The 19,527-nt window shown below is 39.7% G+C and overlaps 1 protein-coding gene and 1 long non-coding RNA gene across 6 annotated transcripts in view; one reads left to right on the forward strand and one right to left on the reverse strand.

Moving 5' to 3' along the window:
- The window catches only part of TDRD7 (tudor domain containing 7), an 80,872-nt gene that overhangs the window by 32,426 nt on the left and 28,919 nt on the right, over positions 1-19,527 (reverse strand). For all 5 annotated transcript variants that reach the window (XM_058694826.1, XM_058694824.1, XM_058694825.1 and 2 more), the window contains 3 exons: positions 16,502-16,575; positions 14,049-14,266; positions 1,765-2,351 (listed from right to left, as the gene is read on the reverse strand). In XM_058694826.1, coding sequence (XP_058550809.1) covers positions 1,765-2,351; positions 14,049-14,266; positions 16,502-16,575 — 879 coding nt within the window. The remainder of the gene's footprint in view (positions 1-1,764; positions 2,352-14,048; positions 14,267-16,501; positions 16,576-19,527) is intronic.
- LOC131491646 (uncharacterized) lies at positions 10,129-11,143 on the forward strand. Its single transcript, XR_009251580.1, has 2 exons — positions 10,129-10,206; positions 10,850-11,143. It is a non-coding gene; the product is annotated as an uncharacterized LOC131491646 (long non-coding RNA).

Below are 19,527 nucleotides of genomic sequence, written 5' to 3' on the forward strand. Positions count from 1 at the left end.
ATTCAGGTATTCCGTAAGTACAGTTTCACAAAGTTAATTTTTGACACTGAAGACAAGGGATTCCCACACTTGGTATGAGGTCTGCGCCACAACCCCTCCTCAGACCCTTCATGAGTCACAGGCCTAGTTTCCAGAGCCTACTGTCTACCTGGGTGAAGACATGAATATAGAATAGGGCTCAGCCTGGTTGGAATCTACTGAGTCTCTGGGTTGGTGGGTGGGGGATGCCAATGACCTTGGGTCGATCTAACAGCACACATTACCCATCATGCTTGCTGGCTGCCAGCAACTGTGCTGAACAGGTAGAATGCTAACTCCAGGATTCAAATTTATATTGGAAAAGGGGATCTAAACAATCTGAAGACCTGGACCTAATCATCCTGACATAGATTAGAACCCTTCTACTGAAGTCCTGGACCTGATCCAGATTCCTGCCAACCCTTGGTTAGAACATCAGAAATCATATGATCTGTCGATGTCGAGCCCAGTGCTGGGTGCTTGGTCTCTGACAACAGATCCGACAGCTAATAGTAACAGACACCAAAGGATCCTGCCAGGGAGGCAGACTTAGACTTCTTCTAAACGGTAGGAGTTAGCAACGTGCTTCTCAACATCCTTCCTTTACTTCAATTTATTAGTGAACCACAGTGGAATCCCCAACCCTCAACAATCCATTTACATCTTCAGGCAATACAGCATCTTAGAATAAAAGCTTTATTCATTTACTACCTCTGTACAGAATAAGACCTCTCTAAAGGTTCTGTACAATCTAGTTTGAGCATACCAAGACACTTGATTCCACTTCATTATCCAGTCAGACTTTTACCTAAGATTCTCTGGAGGAGTAACAGCCCAAATTTCAAAATTTTGGTTGAAGAAGACTGGACACTGCTCTGATTCAGCCTTTTCCTTTTCTGTCCACAGCCATATTCTAGGCTGGTGCCTCCAGAGATCCAGCTACACTGGTTCCATTCTTTATCCCAAGTTAGAAACTACAAATTATAGTCTTTTAATATCTTCTGTGTATTCTATATTTTCTTCAAAAGTCCATGTCAGGTGCCTGGGGCTGAACCATCTTTTGTAATTCCAGCTATCATCAGCCACTTTGGCAATGGTTCTTCTGCCCAGGCAACGATGATATCAAAAGGACCAAGTAACCAGAGAGTACCTTTGGCTCCAAGGGCTAATCTTATGTATTGTACTAGGTAGGCAGTGCTTGGCTATTTTGACTTGTGTAAAATGCTACACAGTCCCAGATTAAATAGTATTACCTACCTAGTGGGTGACTTACTTATTCTATGGATTAGACATTCATTGCTTTTGATATACACAGTTATCATTATGCTTTTGACATAGATTCTTCTTGCATTCAGACCATATTATCATTCCAATTTTAATACTGTTATCTTTTCTGAGAACAGTTGCACATTTAACAAATCTACCAAATATTCAGAATATATGCAGAGATTAATTTTTTAAAGTGCTTTGATTTCAACATGCTCACTGTCTACTGGGAGAGATGAATGTACATATATAACCATTAATGTAGAAGAAATGAGAATTAATCTCCTAAAAGATACAAACACAGTTCTGGCAGTTGAGAGAAATGTACAAGATGTAAAAACAAGAATTACGGTTATACTTCATTATAACTCTACAGAACTAAAAATATACTATTCTTCCTCAACTTCCAGCATCCACGGGAAGAATAGCCAAGTGACAACAGTACAGCAGTATCCTAAAGAATTAGAAAATAAAACTCGCCTGATAACCACTTCATTTGTGTTGCTCAGTTCAACCACCAATACAGATGGGGATGCCTCAGTCGGAATGATTAACGGAGGAACTGTTGTATTCTCCACAAAGGTATCAGCACTTTTGGCAATGTTTTCTTCTATCTGCAAATATTCTTGTTCGACCATAGACTTGATATCATAATCGCCATGTGATTGCCCTGCATCCTTTGGGATTTTGTCAGTGGGCAATGGAAGTTTAGCATAGAGAATGGCCTTCTGGGGATTTCCAGAAATGTAGTCTATGGTGCATACATCAGAAAGCGAGGCAAGATTTTTTAAGGCATCCTCAGGGAATTTCATTTTGTACATGTCCTCAAATGCTTTGGGGAGTGCGCTGGCCCAAAGACCACTTGAATATTTCACCAGAAGCTCCGCAACTTTCTCTTTAAAGTCTCCTGGCATAACTGCTGGACACCCTTTTAATGGTGGTATTTGTTTTGGAGCAGGTAGTGGGGATGGAGGCACTTTTTCACCATCCAGTTCACTTCTCAAAAGCTGCTTTCTCTTAGCTGGATAAAGAAGTAAATCTTGACCACCACTGCAAGGTTTTTCCACCTGAAATTTTTAAATAAAGCAAATGACAGATATTTCAATGGCTGTAAACAACCTGAAAACACATCAATGCATTTTAAATGAGAATGACACTGTTTTCAAGTTAATCGAGAGAAACAAAAGTGTACATTTTACTCTTCTCAACCACTAAGACTTAATCCCTTGCCTTCATCCACAAATGACATCATGAGCCACGTTTTAGAAATAAACAGGGAAATAAAATAGCACGAATTTCCCTTATGAGGCATCTGGCCTCCAACAACCCTATGAAATCATGAGAGTTTCTGCCTCATAAGCCAGGTATCTCATTTAGTTCTGTCAAATCCAAAGCAACAGCTTACAAACTGACTAAATACAAGGTGGGATGAAGCCGTGAAAAGGTATCAGAACTGTCAGGAATAAACCACTGGGAAGAAAGAAAGTTAGGACATCTTTAGATCTTTAGAAAAAAGAGCTAGCTTTTTTCTTCTTCTTGTAGTATCCTGAGAAAACCCTTAGCTTTACGTTATTTAGAAAAAGACTCTCCAGAGACAAGGCACAGTTTTTACAACCACTAAAGTAGAAAGTTAGCTAAAAGTTGCCCCTCCAAAGAACAAGAGATAAAATGCCTGGCATTTGTACATCATCCAATCTCTAATTTTATCTGTGTAACATTTCTGAGAGTTATGGCTCGATGGCATCTCTTTGTATAAGAGAAGAAAGAGAAGAGAAACTGATGCATGGTGCCACTTTTTCCAAGTTGTAAGCCTTTCTATTACTAGACCAGGGTACAAGCTGATCTTACCACCTGTTTTTGCCTTGCCTATGAGCTAATATGATTTGTGTATTTTTAAATGGTTGAAAAAAATCAAAAGAATTACTTTGTGATGTGAAAATTAGATAAAATTCAGTGTACATAAGGTTTTATTGGAACACAGCCATGCCCATTTGCTTATGCATCGTGGAGGCCTGCTTCTGCAGTTCAGTAGCAGAGTTGAGTGGTTGTGCCAGACTATGGGTAACAATGACACAGCTGTTGGCCCACAAAACCTAAAATATTTACTACCTCGTCCTTTATAAAAAAAGGTTTCTCAACCTTTGATTAGACTGAAGTTAGCATTGACAGCCCTCTAAGATGTTCCTATTTTGTCAGATCCTATTCAGTTATTCCTTAGTTGCAATTTGAGTCCTTGGAAAAACATTCCAGACCACTAAGGTAATAATACAAGCTTATAAGAAGTCCTCCCTCTCCCAAGAAGAATAGAATATTAAAGTACACTGAGTAGCTTGTTAGTAAAGAACATTGACCTCTCTAACTCATTTTCTACATAATGCTTAGGAAGAACATAAATATGTACACACAAAGAAGGTATTGTCTTGTTACCCAAGAAGAGCATTAAAAAGTCGAGAGGTGTAGTCAATTGAATATTAAGATAGATACCTTTTAGTCCTGACTATATACTCTAGGTGATACATGAGAAGGATGAATATTAGCACAAGTATAAAACATTAGGTTTTCCTCCTCACATTCTTCTGCCAATGTGTGTTGAAGTTTTGAGGACTGGGGGGGAAAGTCCATGCCCAAAACCCCAAGCATCAATAAAAGCAGAGGCAACTTAGTCTGCATTTAGCACCTGCTGGCATTCCCTATCATCGTTGGTGGACTCCTGCTGTTGACACCTTTTGACACTCTGGTTGGTGCATTATAGGACAGTTACAATTTATGTCCCTAATTTTAAGACTTAGGGATATAAATATTTGGACCATTTCTCATTTTGCTCTCAATGGTCTTGAGATTCATGTTTTTATTTTTTTAATTTTTTTATTTAGTTAAAAAATTTTTTTGGTAACGTTTATTTATTTTTGAGAGACAGAGAGAAACAGCATGAGCGGGGGAGGGTCAGAGAGAGGAGATACAGAATCCAAAGCAGGCTCCAGGCTCTGAGTTGTCAGCACAGAGCCCAATGTGGGGCTCGAATCCATGAACTGTGAGATCATGACCTGAGCTAAAGTCAACACTCAACGGGGTGCCTGGGTGGCTCAGTTGGTTAAGCGTCCGACTTCGGCTCAGGTGATGATCTCACGGTCCGTGTGTTTGAGCCCCGCGTCGGGCTCTGTGCTGACCGCTCAGAGCCTGGAGTCTGTTTTGGATTCTGTGTCTCCTTCTCTCTCTGACCCTCCCCCGCTCATGCTCTGTCTCCCTCTGTCTCAAAAATAAATAAATGTTAAAAAAAAATTTAAAGTCAGCACTCAACCAACTGAGCCACCCAGGTGCCCTGAGATTCATGTTTGTAAATCTGAAATCTTAAAATGGCAATCCTCACCGTGCTTTAAGACACTTAATAAGATACAAGAATACAGTATCCAGAGAAGGGTTTGAGAAAGATACTTTTGGAGCAAATGGAGATATAAAATAGAGTTCTATGTGAATTATCCACTTGTCATATAGAATCCCAATTAATGTAATCTTAGATTTAGACATGACAGTCCTCCATATCGAAAGCCAGCTGAGGCTTCGGGGCCCATCTTCGTTCTTTGCCTACAGACCTCTTTTCAACTTTTTGCAATACCTTCTCCAAGGTGGATGGTAGAAACTAATTTCAGTGGAATATCTTATTTATCTATAATAACTCTCACAAGCCCCATGCCCCAACTGTCCACATGGCTTCTTCTAACTCAAGAGAGGATAGGAAGGGTTCTTCAGCTTTATGACCCTTTTCTTTCCAGTGAGTGAACTGGAACATGAGATACTTCAGTGTTTGTTCAACAGTCCCCTAGGGGTGTCAGGGTGGCTCAGTTGGTTGAGCATCCGATTTTGACTCAGGTCATGATCTCACGGTTCCTGAGCTCGAATCCATAATCAGCCTCCATGCTGACAGTGCAGAGCCTGCTTAGGATTCTCTCTCTCTCTCCCTCTCTTTCTGCCCCTCTCCCTCTGTCTCTCAAAATAAATAAATAAACCTTAAACAAAACAAAACAAAACAAAACAGCCTCCTCCACTTCCAGTCCCTAAGCTTCCATTCCCACCTGTGCTTTAGATGTGATCAGGACCAATTACCTAACAATGCCCTTTATCAAATCCCTAGACATGATCTCTGAACATGGCCAGCACACTGAGTTCTTCTCACCAGGAATTACTACCTTAACAGAAGTTTATGAACATTACAGCCACTTAAGGGGCACAAAATCCCCTTTCTTTTCTGACCTTTGTATCACAATAATGCTAAAAGATCATCTGGAATTAGTAAGCTTCCAGGGCTGTGTCTACAACATTTAAGTCAAGCTTCTCCAGTCAGCCTTTAAAGTAGATTTTTAACCAACAAGCCTAAGTTTATCCAAATTTCTAACAACAGCCAAATAACTACCTGAACTAGAAGACAGATTTCTTTCCTAAGCAGTTTCATCTTACTGTTATTGTTTAAAGAAGATAACCACCCCCTATCTCCAAATGACTAGTTCCTTGAATTGTAGGCATTGAAATATGGGTTTTATTATATTCTTAGTTTGATATATCAGCAGCTCATCATTTCAGTTATCTCTTACAAGGGTGCTCTACACCTTTAGTTTACCTGATCCAGCTACGTATCTGAGGAGGGAGTCATAAGCCTTCTGTAGAAGAAGATTCAAGATCATAATCCTACTCTTTTCCTCCATGTTTTGTTTTGTGGCTCTACATTTTTTGGTGGGGGGGGAGGGGACTTTGGATATCCACTTAAAAAGCTACCATTTCAATGACTGGGAGGTGGCATGACCTAGAACTTCATATCTTTACTCACCCCCACTGCACCTCCAGACCCCACAGGAAAGACAGGTAGGTAACATAAAAGATTAACTCCCTACACCACAGAGTTCAAGCCATCTCCTTTGGTACTCATCAGAAGATTCTGGTACCTGATATGCCTTAGACTTTATCCCCACAAGTTCATTATATTTAGTTTGATTGCTGCCTCATTTGGAATTGCAGTGAGATACTTCTCTCACACACCTCTGGGATTTTGTAAATTGAGGACAGACATAGTAGGTTTGGTATAGGTAAGGCCCAAGACTTTCAAACATCAATTTCTTCAGGAGCCCCATTTGTTCACACACATAAAAGTCTTTACCCTATGAGTCTAGAAACTTTCTTCTTCTTAATTCTAAGAGGTCTTTACTTCTTCCTATCTGATTTTACCTGTGCTGTAAACTTAAATTCCTGAAGCCAAAATCCTTCAAGTCTATGGAAGTCTCATCTGCTAACTAAACAGCATAAGCTGCTGAGGTAACCTTACTGTGTTTCATAGAATTAGAATTTTCTTTATGATTCTATGACAGAATTGGTATTGTCCAATTAAATAAAAGTTTTCCAAAATAGTTGTATAGGCCTTATCCAGCCACAGTTGTATTTCCACCAGTACAATAAAATCATATTTACCTGGAGATCTGATTCCCAGTTCTCCAAGCATTGGCAAGGTTTTGAACTTCAAAAAGAAACCAGTTTAAAAACTCAACTTCAGCAGTGAATAAAGACCCCTGAGTACCTTGCAACAGTGAAAACATTGAAGAGTTACTGACCAAGAAGCTAGTGCCCTATGAATAGCCAGTTCACAGAAAGAAAGATTGAGTGGTTAATGACCTCCTTAAGAGCTCAGTCTTTTTTTTTTTGCTAAAGCTGAGAAGTACTGGAAAAGTCAGACAACGAGAAAGAGATGAGAAAATGGTCCCCAATGGCATCATTGGGCCACAATGAAGACAACCTAGGTTGGGAGGTGAAGCCTGTAAGGGCAGTGGGTGGGGCATAAATTACACAGAGAAGTACAGAGATGAGCTAACCCCCACATCTCAAGGTTCCACACCACCTACATCTGCCACCCTCTCTGTAGTGCTTTACCAATGCTAGTGATGCCAAACCCGAGATATTCAGAAACAGTTACAAGTTTTTAGTTGCTTCTGTTCAAGAAAGTACAAGTGTTTGTAGAATATTCCACAGATATTTAATCAAAGGTAAAAGTAAAAAGTTTCTTGTAGAGGGTAACCCCTGACTGTTTACAAACCATCTGCTCAGAGAAACTAAACTCTTTCCACCACCTTGGATGAGTAGTTTTACAGACTGTATACATTTCAAGGCTCACACTCTCTCTCACCTCTCACCCCTTTTCCTACTACAGACTTCTAACTGATGCTGACTGCAACTATATTAGAATAGACTTCAAGTCTTTTTCATTCAGCATGGCTCAAGGTCAGGCTCTTGCTCAGTTTCTCTCAGGAAGACAAGGGCATCTTCTCCTGGCTAAATGTGTGCACAGCTTTTTGGGATGATCTTGGCCGGCAGTGGTGGCTTTCACTGTGCCTTCTAGGCTAAGTAGGTATTCTAGGTATGTTCTCATTACCTTTGGGGATGGAGGTTGTGCCCCCAAGATAACAGAAACTCACCTCATCTCGGAGTTTCGATCCCTTTCACTTCAGTCATCTATTTCTCTTTATCTTCTCTCAATTTAAACTTTTGTTCTTCCTTCTTTAATTTTTCCTCTATCTTCACTGAGATAAGTTCCTTTGTAGAGCTTGCTGGGCATGTCTCTGGTTTACCAGTGGGTTATATATAACCTGCTTTAGTTTAAGCTGGGCTGCCCCTCAAAAAATAATAGCCTTGAATCCCCTGGGTGGCTCAGTTGTTTGAGCATCTGACTCTTGATTTTAGCTTAGGTCATGATCCCAGGGTAGTGGGATGGAGTCCCGCATTAGACTCTGTGCTGAGCACAGATCCTGCTTAAGATTCTCTCTCTCCCTCTTTCCCTGCCGGTCTTCCTGCTCTCTCTCTCTCTCTCTCTCTCTCTCTCTCTCTCTCTCTCTCCTGCTCTCTCTCTCTCTCTCTCTCTCTAAAACAAAACAAAACAAAAACAGCCTTTTCCTAAATACCTGCTATGTGTCTGATATCATACTGGCAGCTGCTTTTTATAGTTTCTCTCACTTTACTCCAACAACCCTATGCGATGGATACAAATAGTCACACTTTTTTTTTTTTTTTTTTTTTTAAGGTTTATTCATTTTTCAGAAACAGGGCGTGAGTGGGGGAGGGGCAGAGAGAGAGGGAGACACAGAATCCAAAGCAGGCTCTGGGCTCTGAGCTGTCAACACAGAGCAGACGTGGGGCTTAAACCCATGAACCATGAAGTCATGACCTGAGCCAAAGTCAGACATCCAACTGAGCCACACAGGTGCTATGAAACAGTCACATTTTAGAGAAGAGTCGGGACTTGAGAGGATGATTTGTGTGCTGAAAGTAATGCAGCCAAGAAATGGCAAGGCAAACATGGAATTCCAAAGCCCAAACTCTTTTTTTTTAATGTTTATTTATTTTGAGAGAGAGTGATGAAGGGGGAGAGAGAGGGAGAGAGAGAGATTCCCACGCAGGCTCTATGCTGTCAGTGCAGAGCCCAACGTGGGGCTTGATCTCACAAACTCTGAGATCGTGACCCAAGCCAAAACCAAGTGTCAGATGCTTAATGGACACAGCCATCCAGGTGCCCCAGCCCACACTCCTTCTATCATACTCTAGGGTCTGACGGGCAGTTGCTCTATTCAAGTCCAGCACAGCAACATCATACACACCAATGTCTCTTCTGATTTTGCCACAGAGCTATTCTTTCTCCTATTCAGATGCTCACTGAAATTAAATTTAAAAACTGTTCCAGTGTGTTCACTACATATTTTTTTACTGGTGAAAAGTGAGAAAAGAAATTGGATTCCAATGAGATATTATGGCTATACTTTCAAGGTCTCAGTTTACCTTCTCACTGTGGCTTTTGCTGGCGTTGCTATATAGATTGTATCGATACCATTAAGTCTGAGCATGCATCACTGCTGTTCGATTTACACGCACTTCCTTAGAAATCCAAGTTGTTCATTCTTAGCCCAGAAATATCCAGGCTTTAAAAAAAGGGCAGTTCACTTTGCATGGGCTGACAGGTGCCTTATTATCTTATGTAATTAATTACCACAGAAACATTCCTGAACATCCAAAACTATAAAAACGTATCTTTGTAAGTGGCGAGACAGCCATCACCACTGTGACACATTTAAAAAAATTTTTTTTCAACGTTTTTTATTTATTTTTGGGACAGAGAGAGACAGAGCATGAACGGGGGAGGGGCAGAGAGAGAGGGAGACACAGAATCGGAAACAGGCTCCAGGCTCCGAGACATCAGCCCAGAGCCTGACGCGGGGCTCGAACTCACGGACCGCGAGATCGTGACCTGGCTGAAGTCGGACACTTAACCGACTGCGCCACCCAGGCGCCCCAACTGTGACACATTTTTTAAAGTCTGAGGTATTACAGTACTAAACAACTTGAAGCGTAGTGCTTTCCAGTGGGTAGGAAGATGACACTTAACAAAAATGCAGATTAACAGTAAAAACTTTTTATCAAAGCATGAATAATTAGTACAATTGGGCATTTTTTTTTTAATCACTCACATTTTATGTTCTAGGATGTCATGCTCTCATTCACGAAATGCCACATTTGTAACGAAGGCCGCTGTGCCTCCAGGACAACTCAGAGTGTTGCCCAATGCTCATCCTCTAGGTCACTGAGGCGGGGTACAAATTCTCAGCTGAGTGCCTGTGGTCCTGTCTGCTCAAAGAATGAGCCCCCCAGCTCTCTCTGCAGCTTTAGGTAAGACATTAAATACAGACAGATGTTCTGGCTCATGTGGGAATGGAGAGGTTTCTCTCTCTACCCATATTGCAGTAGAGAATGTTGACAAAATCTCCGAGGCTCAACAGTCATTGTTATAAGATCTGGAATTTTACCAGAAAACCAAGTCTGCTGAGGCTCTGGATCCTGGGTGACCTCATGGTGGGGGGAATCTGCTAAGTTCCCACCAAATGATGACTCTTTCACGAGGTGACCTAGCCTCTGCTTGCCTCTTGAGTTTCTTCTTGAGCCACTCTCTCCTTACTTTCTTTCAGTTGAAAAAGCCCTGTTTTTCTTTCCATCTCAGGGCTTCGGTATGAGCTGCTTCCTTTGCCTAACTTACTTCAGTTCACCTGTCAGGTTTTAGTGTAGCAGCCACCTCCTCTGGGAAGTTCTTGACTCATCATGCTAAGTTGGGCCCTCCTGTTTACACATTTCCTCAGCACCCTGCCCTTCTCCTTCAATACAATCACAGGTTTATCATTATTTGTTCCATGTTTATTTTCTCTGTTAGACAGGAAGTTCCATAAGGACAAGGATCATGTTTGTCTTGTTTACTATTATTCCAACACCCAGGTCAGTGTCTGGTTCACAGCAGCATTCCATAAATACTAGCCAAACACAGCAGTTAAGAAGAACATTATTAATAAGACCAACAACACCCAAGAGGTGTTGTCCTCCTCCAAGGACTGAATGGAAATGCTTGGACTCCAATACCCTTGGTCTAAGGCCTGCCATCTTGGGCTCTTTGCCTTTCCAGGACAGCTCCTGCAGTTTCCATTTCCCTCACAAGTTGCCTAGAACACTATGCAACTGGTTCATCATGGTGAGTATGACTTTATATTCTCTTTAGCTTTCAAAACTCAATCCACACTTTGTTGTTGGAATGATTCCCAAGATGAAGAACAAAAGAGTCAAAGCATCCTTCTGCCTGCATCCAAATGTAATCCAACATCCCTGCGAAATGGAATACTGCATACAGCTGATCAAAACCTCCATGAAAGTAAAATTTCAGAGCTGCTATTTGGCCCCAGAAGCTCATGTTGCCCATTCTGATATTCAAATGGAAATACCTGCAAGTGGTTACCTCTGAGTCTTGCAAGTATATATGGTACCCACTGTACATATGTATAAATGGGTGATTTTACTTTCATAGTTTTACTTTTTGTATAAATGTTTATTTATGAGAGAGAGAGAGCATATGCGTGCAACTGAGGGAGGGACAGAGAGAGAAGGAGACAGATGATCTGAAGCAGGCTCTGTGCTGAGAGGGCTTGAACCCATGAACCATGAGATCATGACCTGAGTCGAAGTCAGATGCTTAACCGACTGAGCCACCCAAGTGCCCCTCATAGCTTTATTTTTAATTTTTTATATAGAATGTTTTATATGATCGGGGGAGAAAGTCCTTTTTTTAAAGCTTTTTTAATGTTTATTTATTTTTGAGAGACGGAGAGAGACAGAGCACAAGTGGGGGGAGGGGCAGAGAGAGAGGGAGACACAGAATCTGAAGCAGAATCCAGGCTTTGAACTGTCAGCACAGAGCCTGAAGTGGGGCTCGAACTTACAAACTGCAAGATCATGACCTGAGCCGAAGTCAGACACTTAACCGACTGAGCCACCCAGGTGCCCTGAGAAAGTCCTTTAAAAAACAATATGGAAATACACTGCACTTGGGTTTCTTCTTCGGTTACACGATAAGCCATATAGAGAGATACATACCGAATACAAGACCGAATCTTCCTTACCCTAACTTTTCTGTGCTGCATTTGAGGATGTCTGTCCTTGCCTGTAATAGTATCAGCTCTGGTCATGCTCTCAGTGTTTCTGCTTTTCACCAAAGTGGAAAGCAAGAAGTCAGAAGAAAAGAAAAACAAGCATGGTACTATAACTATTTAAAACGGTCTATAAATAACCATGGTGTAACTGTTTAAAACTGTTTACCAGTAGGCTATTAAAGAATATTTAGATGTTATAAAAAGAGTTTTGAAAAATATTAATAGACATCAATAAGACTGGCAGTTTTTGGTATCTTAGATGTAATGCTTTTACACTAAGCAATTTTCATCCCTAATAATTTATAGTGATTGCACCTAAGAAGTCCTACTCAAAGTTGAGAGACACAGCATATAGATAAGGAAGGTATATCCTATTTCTGCTTCGGGTTCTACCCTTACCTCCTGAACAGAAAATAATCACGCAAGAAAGATGAATTTGAGCAACGAAAAAATAAAAAAGTCAGTTGTTTCAGCTCCTGAAATTTAGTAGGAAACCCTTCATTTTAAGTAAGGTTTTAACATCAAAGAGATACTCTCTCACCTATAATCCTAGCAAGAGAGATTTTGGGGCTTTGCAGACACGTAGATAACACAGATGAAGATTTCCCCCAAAAGCTATAAATTAAGCTACACAAACAAAAGTAATTATCATGGAGTATAAAATAAAGTAACCAGAAACAACAATACATTAAGAAGATTCTGTGGAGTTAATTTTTAAAACTTTACTCCAAAGACAACTTTTTTTTTTTTAAATCAAAGCTTTATAGTGAGTTATAGGTGTATCCTGACAAAAAAAAAAAAAGGCTCTAAGTTCACTGAGATGTGCTATAAGTTCATGACTGTCTATGGATTTAAAAAATAAAAGAACCCTATCCACCCCTGAGAAGGGTCTCCATGCCCTGAACCTCTAAACTGAGTAGCGCGGTGAAATATCAAAAATGCCCTCAAGATGAGGGAAATCTGAGTGGGCACATCAATGCTGCTGAACCTGCAACCAGTGAGAAAACTCTCCTTAGAAAGGAGTAAAAATGGAATGAACTGAACAGCAACTAATAGGAATTCCCATTATAAGGATAAACCCTACATTCCACATAAACCAGGGTAACATTCTTACAGTCTGTAAACATTCTTGACTTCGTAAGGAAGAAAACAGCCTATTGCCAGAGTTTGCTATTTCTTCTTGTTTTCCCACTTCCTACTGAATATTCTGACACGTGACATGCCTCTAAGGTGTTCTTAGCATCTAAGTCAGTGACTGGTACCAGCAGGTGCACAGTAAATCGTGTATGAATAAATAGGTTGGATGCATGAAAGAATGACTTGCCTGGAAAGTTACTGGAACTCGAATGCATGTCAGTGACCTGGAGGAAAAAGTGGTTACAAAAATACATGTCTTCAGGCCAGGGGCTTAGAAAAAGAGAGTTGTCTGTGCATTACCCAACAAGGTCAGGGGCCAAAATACATATTCAATTAAATAAATGAAAGCCTTCTATAAAACAAAATTGTATGTATATTTAATTCCAGAAGCACCAAGTAGCGACTAATGCTACCATTTAGAATAGTTACATGATTGAATACATTCTATGTAAATGAAAACATTAAGAAACCTGAAAGTTAGTTACTTTGGTTTAGGAATTTAGTTGTCTCTATCGCTGGCTGAACTAAGATTTCTAATAAACTATTCTGATCCATCATTGTATTATAACAGACACTCAAGTAGAAACAGGTATAGAAATTGATGTCAGTTAACTTGTCAATTTTTTCCTCCAAAGAATTTTGCAAAAATTTTAAATTATAACCCTACGTTCATTTTTAAATTAAAATAAGATACTGTATAAATAAGTAGTCAAAATAACTAAAATCAGTTCAGCTGAATGTCTCTAAAAAATGCTCAGGAACCAGCATGTAAAATTTTGAGGCAAATGCAGTTTTATTACCAGTAAGTTCAAGTTATTAAAATGGCAAAGTTATCAGTATCCATTGGTAACAGTTCGATACAAAATGGTATACATATTACCACATATAAAATGCACTTAAAAATAATTTAAAACAAAATATGTAAAAACAGCAATCACAACACACACAGTCCTCGACCTTGACCTATCTCCGTAAGTAAGAACCAACATATGTTAATCTTAGAGATAAATATTAATGAAGCAATATTATGTCAAGTGCGTCATGCTCCCTGTATAAAAGGTGATGTGATTAATAACTCAAAATCTGAAAGAAGGGCAGGGAGCAGGCATCAGAAGGGAGGAGTAAGGAGAAACGTACCGTGCAAATATGAGGCCAGTGTTCAAATTGTTGTAAAATTCCTTGATTAAGTTCTTCTTTATATAACTCTTTGTAAAAATGTGGAAGCTTAGATATCCAAATGCCATTGTTATGCTTGTTTAGTATTTCCTTTATGCGGTTTTGAACCTCATCCATTTTATAAGTGTAAGAGGCAGGAGGCGTGACATTTGGTTTTTCAACAGTCTGATTTAAATTATCTTTAAATTAAAAAAATGATAGAATTAACCAAAAGGCTTAACATTTTAGATTATCCCCATTACCTAGTATCTGTGTTATTAGGCTTTGTTACCCTTCAGGCTTATGGGGGTCAAGGGACTTAGAAGTGGACAGGATAAGGCCAAGAAGGACACTGACAAGGGTGCTTCCTAATTTAAACATCAGGGTGACCTTGTTTCATAGAGAATAATAAAATTTAGTATTTAACCAATCATTCTCTAACTGCAACTAAGAAAGGTTAAACTTTAGACAATACTAGTTTATATGCAATGCTTTATTTAAACCTGTATTCCACAAAGCATTAGGATAGTGCTTTAATAGTAAGATCAAAGAACATTTTATAGAAAATTTTGAAAATGTCCAGGTTTTAAAATATGTTTTTCTGCTTTATTAATGAGAAAAACAATTTAGCAATACACAGAAGTTCTATTTTAAACTGGCAGGTAGAGAGATACACAGACTGGTCTGGGACCTCTAGCCTCTGAGGATGCCAGGAAGCCAAAGGGTGAGCAGCTCCTTGAGGAGGGCTGGATGCTAACTCTGCTCTCACCCAGAACAGGGCACTAGACTGAGTTTGGCTTGGCAAACAAAAGGGCACACAATGTCCATATAAGGACATCACTAATTTATTTAGGTTCTTCCCAAATAATGATATAAAAGGATCGGGAATAAGGAAAAGATGAGCTTCTGAGAACTGGTCAGACCCCCCTTAAAGAGAGAGTGCCAGTAACTAATGCACAGTTGGAGTCTGCAAATGCATCTGTTTTGTGGGGTCACTGGGAGTCCCCTAAGCTTGTGTGGTTTCTGTTAAATCAACGAAGGAGTCTGTTTTATAACAGGTAGGAGAGGCTGTGTGTAAGTGTGTACATATCAGCTGTCCCGTGAACTGCAATCCTCCTGAAACAAGTCCTCAGCGTTCTGCAGAAAAAAAGCTTACTCTATTTTAAAAGAATTTACAACCTCTAAGGGAGTAGCCATGTTTCAGAAAATACATGTGTAGGGGCGCCTGGGTGGCTCAGGTTAAGCGGCTGACTTCGGCTCAGGTCATGATCTCTCGGTCCGTGAGTTCGAGCCCCGCGTCGGGCTCTGTGCTGACAGCTCAGAGCCTGGAGCCTGTTTCAGATTCTGTGTCTCCCTCTCTCTGACCCTCCCCTGTTCATGCTCTGTCTCTCCCTGTCTCAAAAATAAATAAAACGTTAAAAGAAATTTAAAAAAAGAAAATACATGTGTAAAAGTTATTGACAGAAACAAAAATCATATGATTCAAGTAATTTCCATAAGAAATACTGGAGATGTGTTCATATGGAAAAAATGATCTTGACTCAGTCAGAATCACACTTGAAACAGCAGATCATTTAAAATCACACTTAAATTTCATGCAATGTAAATACTGATCCTGAAACACTGTTCCCTCAGATGCATCTATGAGCAGGGAATTTATACTTTGGTTGGAGGAGACCAGATGCCGAGTGTGTGCATTTTACTTTTTTTAATGTTTTATTTTTTTTTTCATTTTTGAGAGAGCGTGAATGGAGGAGGGGCAGTAAGAGAGAGGGAGACAGAGGATCTGAAATGGGCTCTGCGCTGACAGCAGTGAGCCCGATGCAGGGCTTGAACCCACGAACCAAACCATGAGATCATGACCTGAGCCCAAGTCAGATGTTCAACTGACTGAGTCACCCAGGCACCTCGACAAGTGTGTGCAATTTTAATCTTCAGATTCTTTGACTTTATTACATTTCTTACTGTTTTCTTAACAGCTCTTTTGGATCTTCTAACCCAAGGAATCATTTGTATCATACTAAGATGCTTAGTGGTCACTGTGTATAGTTTAGGGTCCCAGCTTTTAAAAATGGTGGAGTATCTGAAACTATTTTCTGAGTTGAAACCTCATATTTATGTGCTTTAAATCTTATCCTCTGAAGAGTAAGAGGGTGACAAGGCACATAAGTATCTCTCGGTGACACATGGAGCGAAACAGAACTCGTCTAATATGCAGAAGGCCTTATGTCAGAATAATGATATCCCTGGAGGTGCTATTTTCTCTTTAGATCACTTCAATTCATAATTTAAAGAAATGAGGAAAGAGGGGAAGAAAGATAATAAATAGGATAGGGTGAGAGCAAATGCGAACAGCCACCACCAGATATTTTTCTTAGGGTTCTAAGGCTCTAGAAGCTGAAATGTTTCATGAAGATAATGTTTAGAAAACATACCATTTATTTCCTTAGCACAGGTTCTTGAGAGATGCATCTGAAAAGGTGGTGGGAGGGACGCCTTTGGGCTAAACCTAAGGTGTTAAAAAAAAAAGTAAGTTAAAAATCAAACATCAAAGTCTATGCCAGGTTTTAAGCACTGTGCTTTTCATTTAAAGTTTCTGTGGCACTGAATAGCAAAAGAATTCATTAGAATATTTCAAAATGAGCAAAAATGAAATGATACTGGTATCAACTTTCATGTTTCATATTAGAGAAAATGTGTTAAAAGCTAAATTTAAACTAGGACTTTAAGAGAACATGGAAGTTAGATTTCCAATTAATCACCTTTAAGGGACCGGCAATACAAAATAAATAAAACCATGCAAAGAATAAGTAGTTGATCATAAAGAATATTTTGGAATACAACCAAAAAATGAAGGACTTATACCACCAGATACTGAAGTGAGTTATAAAGTTACAACATTTATAATATTTAAACAGATAAGTAAAATGATACAGAGCTTAGAAACACTCAATTGACGCTGTATCTTAGCACGTGAGAAAGGTGGCATTCCAAACCACAGAGGGACTGCTCAAGTAGCAAGTTAGAAAAGAAAAAGCATTGTCTCCCCACACTTCATACACTCACCAAAATAATTTTTATATGAATTATATTGGATATACATAGGAAGATTTTTCCAAATATGAGGACAATGAAACCAGACACACACACACACACACACACACACTCACTCACACTCATATATGTTCATGTCAGTCTCCCTCACTAGGCTCCAAGTGTCTTAATAACCTGTTCCCAGAGCCTAGGGCAGTGCTTGACACTTGCAAAGGGCAGTGAATGTTGTAGGAATGAATAGGATGATTGAATCAACCTATGAGTAAACCTTGCCCAGCAGTGGGTATGGGACTAGAACAGGTGACAATGACACAATATACATATTTTCCAACTTTTAAATTTTTTTTTCAACGTTTTTTATTTATTTTTGGGACAGAGACAGACAGACAGAGCATGAACGGGGGAGGGGCAGAGAGAGGGAGACACAGAATCGGAAACAGGCTCCAGGCTCTGGGCCATCAGCCCAGAGCCCGACGCGGGGCTCGAACTCACGGACCGCGAGATCGTGACCTGGCTGAAGTCGGACGCTTTAACCGACTGTGCCACCCAGGCGCCCCCCAACTTTTAGATAGTATGGAATACTCTAAAAATTAGATGAATTCTTTGGAATAAAGAACATCTCCTCATAATACTTTAATTCTACAAGAAATTATTAAATGGTAGGCTACCAATACAACTTATTTAATATATGATGCTATGCAACTATAAGAACATCATGTTTACATATTAATACATCTAGGTAATAATGGAAGATGCCAAAAACATATCCAACTTCTATTTTTAGAGAACTGTCAGGGAGACAGCCCTCTTTTCCCTTGCACCAGAGCCCTAAAGTTGTAAACTGGAACCCTCCTCTGCTTGGAGTCAGCTGTGAGGGCTCTATTAGCAGGCAGAGGCTTATGAGCAAAGAGGGAGCACAGAGAGATTATGGCAGGGACTGATATGGCTCAGGCATAGGTAGGTCTGATGGATGGGACAGAAAACAGTTGACACAGCAAAGGAAAGATTTCAAGGGAAACTGCAGGGACACGTGAAAAACAAACATAGTAAGATGAAAGTGGTCCAACCAGTCTTATAAAAGTAAGTATAAAAATTTTATTATTTTGTATTTTAAAAGACAAATTATTAAGTATTTTAAAAGACAAATACTTAGACTGGTCCAAAAACCACCCTATCAAATCTAAACATATGCCATTTATTAGAGACACATTCTTACCCTACAAACACTTATTTCAGGACCTACTATGAGCTGGGCATGGGCAGACAGGAATTATATACAATTAAATAAGAGAAACACACCCCTATCTCATGGACTATACATATAGTTGAGAAAACCGACTGTAGTAAGCTGCTGTGACATGGCCCCCAGTCATTCTTGCCTCCTGGTGGCCAAGCCACAGCCTTATAGAACCTCATTCCCTTGAGTAACTTGCTTCTAACCAACAGAATATTTCAAGGTTGAGGGGATTACAAATGATGAGATTACAAATCTCCCCTCCCCGCCCCCCCCCCCCCCAGCATAATCTCTCCCTTGCTGGCTTTGATGAAGCCAATGGCCATATTGGGAAGGCCTGTGTGGTAAGAAATTGAAGGTGGTCTTTGGCCAACAGCCAGGAAGTCAAGCACTGAGGAAAAAAATGAAGGTGATTTGGCCAACAAGCATGTGTGTCAGCCCAGAGGCAGATTCTTGCTCAGTTCACCCCATCCATGGCCAACACCCACAGCAGCCTCATAAGAGACTGAAGCAGAGGACCTAGCTAAGCAGTACCAGAAACATGACCCACAGGAATTAGGAAATAATAATTAGGTGTTGTGAGCTGCTAGATTTGTATAACCTCTTACACAAAAATAGGTAATAATGCACTGACAAAATCTATAAGAACAAAACCTACTAAGTGCTATGATAGTGGCAATAAGTGTAATAAAAGCACATGTTAGAAGCAAGAAACCAAATCAGCAGTAGAAAGAGAAGGAAGTAGAGAGTAAAGGTTATTAACACCTTATAAAGTTATAATAATCTGAATAGTTTGGCACAGCAAAAGAATTAGACAGGTAATTAATGATTCCAAATGAAAAGGCCAGAAACCAAGTCATATATTTATAACAATTTACAATTGGTAAAGACAGCATTTTAAACCAGCATGGAAAGAAAAAAATTATGTAATAACTGGTATTAGGACATCTGGCTAACAAGACTGCTAACTCTCATGACGTACAACCACATAAATTCTGGATTAAAGATTTAATGAAACCATAAAAATTCTAAAGGAAAACAGAAGACCTATTATACAGTACTGGGGTAAAAATGATTTTCTAAGCATAATACCTAAAGACAGAAGCCACCAAGGAACAGATTGGTAGATTTAGTTAGATTAAAAAAATATAAAATTTTAAAGTTTTTGTATAG

This window comes from Neofelis nebulosa, chromosome 12, assembly GCF_028018385.1.
Source record: "Neofelis nebulosa isolate mNeoNeb1 chromosome 12, mNeoNeb1.pri, whole genome shotgun sequence".
Lineage (NCBI taxonomy): Eukaryota > Metazoa > Chordata > Mammalia > Carnivora > Felidae > Neofelis > Neofelis nebulosa.